The 2,144-nt window shown below is 47.5% G+C and overlaps 1 protein-coding gene across 1 annotated transcript in view; it reads left to right on the forward strand.

Annotated features, from left to right (window-relative positions):
- Positions 1-2,144, forward strand: part of ANKS6 (ankyrin repeat and sterile alpha motif domain containing 6) — a 126,236-nt gene that overhangs the window by 30,664 nt on the left and 93,428 nt on the right. The window contains exon 5 of the mRNA XM_019508734.1: positions 1,068-1,272. Coding sequence (XP_019364279.1) covers positions 1,068-1,272 — 205 coding nt within the window. The remainder of the gene's footprint in view (positions 1-1,067; positions 1,273-2,144) is intronic.

Genomic DNA, 2,144 nt, shown 5'->3' on the forward strand with positions numbered 1-2,144 from the left:
TAGGCCGCATCCAGATGAGTGTGTCTGTGTGGTATGTGGTGCCACACACTGCACATTCAGGTATTCCCCATGGTGCTACCTTGCAGCACGGGGGTTTTTTTTGACCTCAGCAATTTGGGGTCAAAAAAACCTATGTGGTGGAAGTGCACGCTGCCCAAAACTGGAGCCTGGTTGGCCAGAGCCACACTCCAGCTGCTGGCCAGGCTTCTAGCTGCAGTAGCACCATGGCTGTAGCTTCCTCAGCCCCCAGGACCCCAAGTAAGGCTTATGGCGACAGCACAGTTGCTGGGCCCAGACTCCCCTACCCCACCCAGGGTAACCTGCCATGCACCAGAGTGCACATAGCACGGACGTTCCCCAGGGACAAATAGCAGCTACTTGCCCTTGGGGAACCAAATGTCCACACTTGTTTGGACACAGCCTCAGAGTCTGTACTGCTTGTCAGTCTTACCCAGAAATGGGTAGAGGGCATTTGAAGAAGAAAGAACTAATGCTTATAACTAGAATTCTTCACTTCATGAGTATCAAATTCAGTCATGAAAGTGAAACAGGGATTTTAGTCCTGCTTTAATTACTTATCTCAGTGCACATAAATTTTATGCTCACTGCCCACATCTTCATAATTAATATGCTGCAATTTGTTATCATTACTGCTCTGTGCACTTGCTCCAGGGAGTTATCATTGCAATTATGTAACAGCACCAATGTGTGTAAGGAAGTAAAAGATGGAGGGAGCAGTTTATGAATGGATATGCTCCACAAGCCAGGATAGATATGCTGATCGGTGGAAGGAACACATAATTACAAATTCTTAGGTGTAATTAGATGTGGAGTGCATTTCTCTAAGTGCTGATGCAGCTATAAATTACAGGATATTGCCCTGTCAGTTTTCCTGATAAAATACAGTGTTTTTTAAAAGGTGCTACATACACTGCTTCTTTATTTCGTTTTTTTAATGACTGTTTTGTGTTTTGCATTATTAGCAGACAAACATGCATATTAATTTAGGAGTTGGGCAAATATCTGTTTTTGATGTATAACATTATGTTTTGTGGCAACCTTGACAGGAAATTTTCAGCTGGTAAGAGAGATTGCTGATGAAGACCCAAACCAAGTCAATATTACTAATAGTGATGGGGCATCTCCACTGATGATTGCTGCTGTAACTGGACAGTTGACCCTTGTACAGCTTCTTGTTGAAAGAAATGCTGATATTGACAGGCAGGATAATGTTCATGGCTGGACAGCACTAATGCAAGCCACATACCATGGGTGAGTGATTTAATTTTCTTTGTCTTCAGAAAGGTTTTATTCCTCTTATTTGTTATGGATACAAAACTAATCCTTTAGATCAGGGGTCGGCAACCCCTGGCGCACGTGCCGAGCATGGCACGTGAGGCCATTTTGCTCAGCACGCCACAGCCAGCCCTGGTTCTGGGTAGCTGCTGCCAGCAACAGAGCCTGGGCTGCTCCCAGCAGGGCTTGCAGCATCTCAGCTGTCTGCTGGGAGCAGCCCAGGCTCCCGCCTGGCAGCAGCTACCCAGAGCTGGGGCCGGCTGCAGCCAGGAGGCTGCAAACAGCTGTGCTGGGCTCTGGAGCCCAGGCATCAGCTCTGTACTGGTGTGTGCACGCGCGCTGCGGAGTGGGCAGTTGGGGATGGGCCTGAGGCAGCGCAACCCTGGTCTGTTCTCTGCTCCGAGCACAGAGTTGGTGGCTAGGCTCCAATGCCCAGCGCAGCTGTTTGTAGCCAGCCTGGGCTCTGGGCGGCTGCAGCAAGCAGCGGGCAGGCTACAAACAGCTGTGTTGGGCTCCACAGCTCTGGCATCAGCTCCATGCACACACCATTTTTTAGGATGGTGTCTTTCAGGAGCCTGCATTCAGATATTTAGAAAAGATGAATTTGCCAAGGCATTTTCACAAGGTAGAGTCTGTGCTCACAGTGTGCTTTTTGAAACCTGCCAAAAGCATTTGGCTTTTTCCAGAATTTTTATCTGTAACTAACATGAGGGTTCACAATCTGTATAAGGTTCCATTTGAGAACTTCTTACACTTTTACCAGTTCCTGTCAGTTCCCTAGCAAAGCCAGTGTAGAAGCTCATTCTTAGGGAGCAACAAAGAAGTAGTCAAAGGTATATGCAGGAGCT

The sequence above is a fragment of the Gavialis gangeticus genome, unplaced genomic scaffold, assembly GCF_001723915.1.
Source record: "Gavialis gangeticus isolate Ggan-Ray unplaced genomic scaffold, GavGan_comp1, whole genome shotgun sequence".
In the NCBI taxonomy this organism is placed as follows: Eukaryota; Metazoa; Chordata; order Crocodylia; family Gavialidae; genus Gavialis; species Gavialis gangeticus.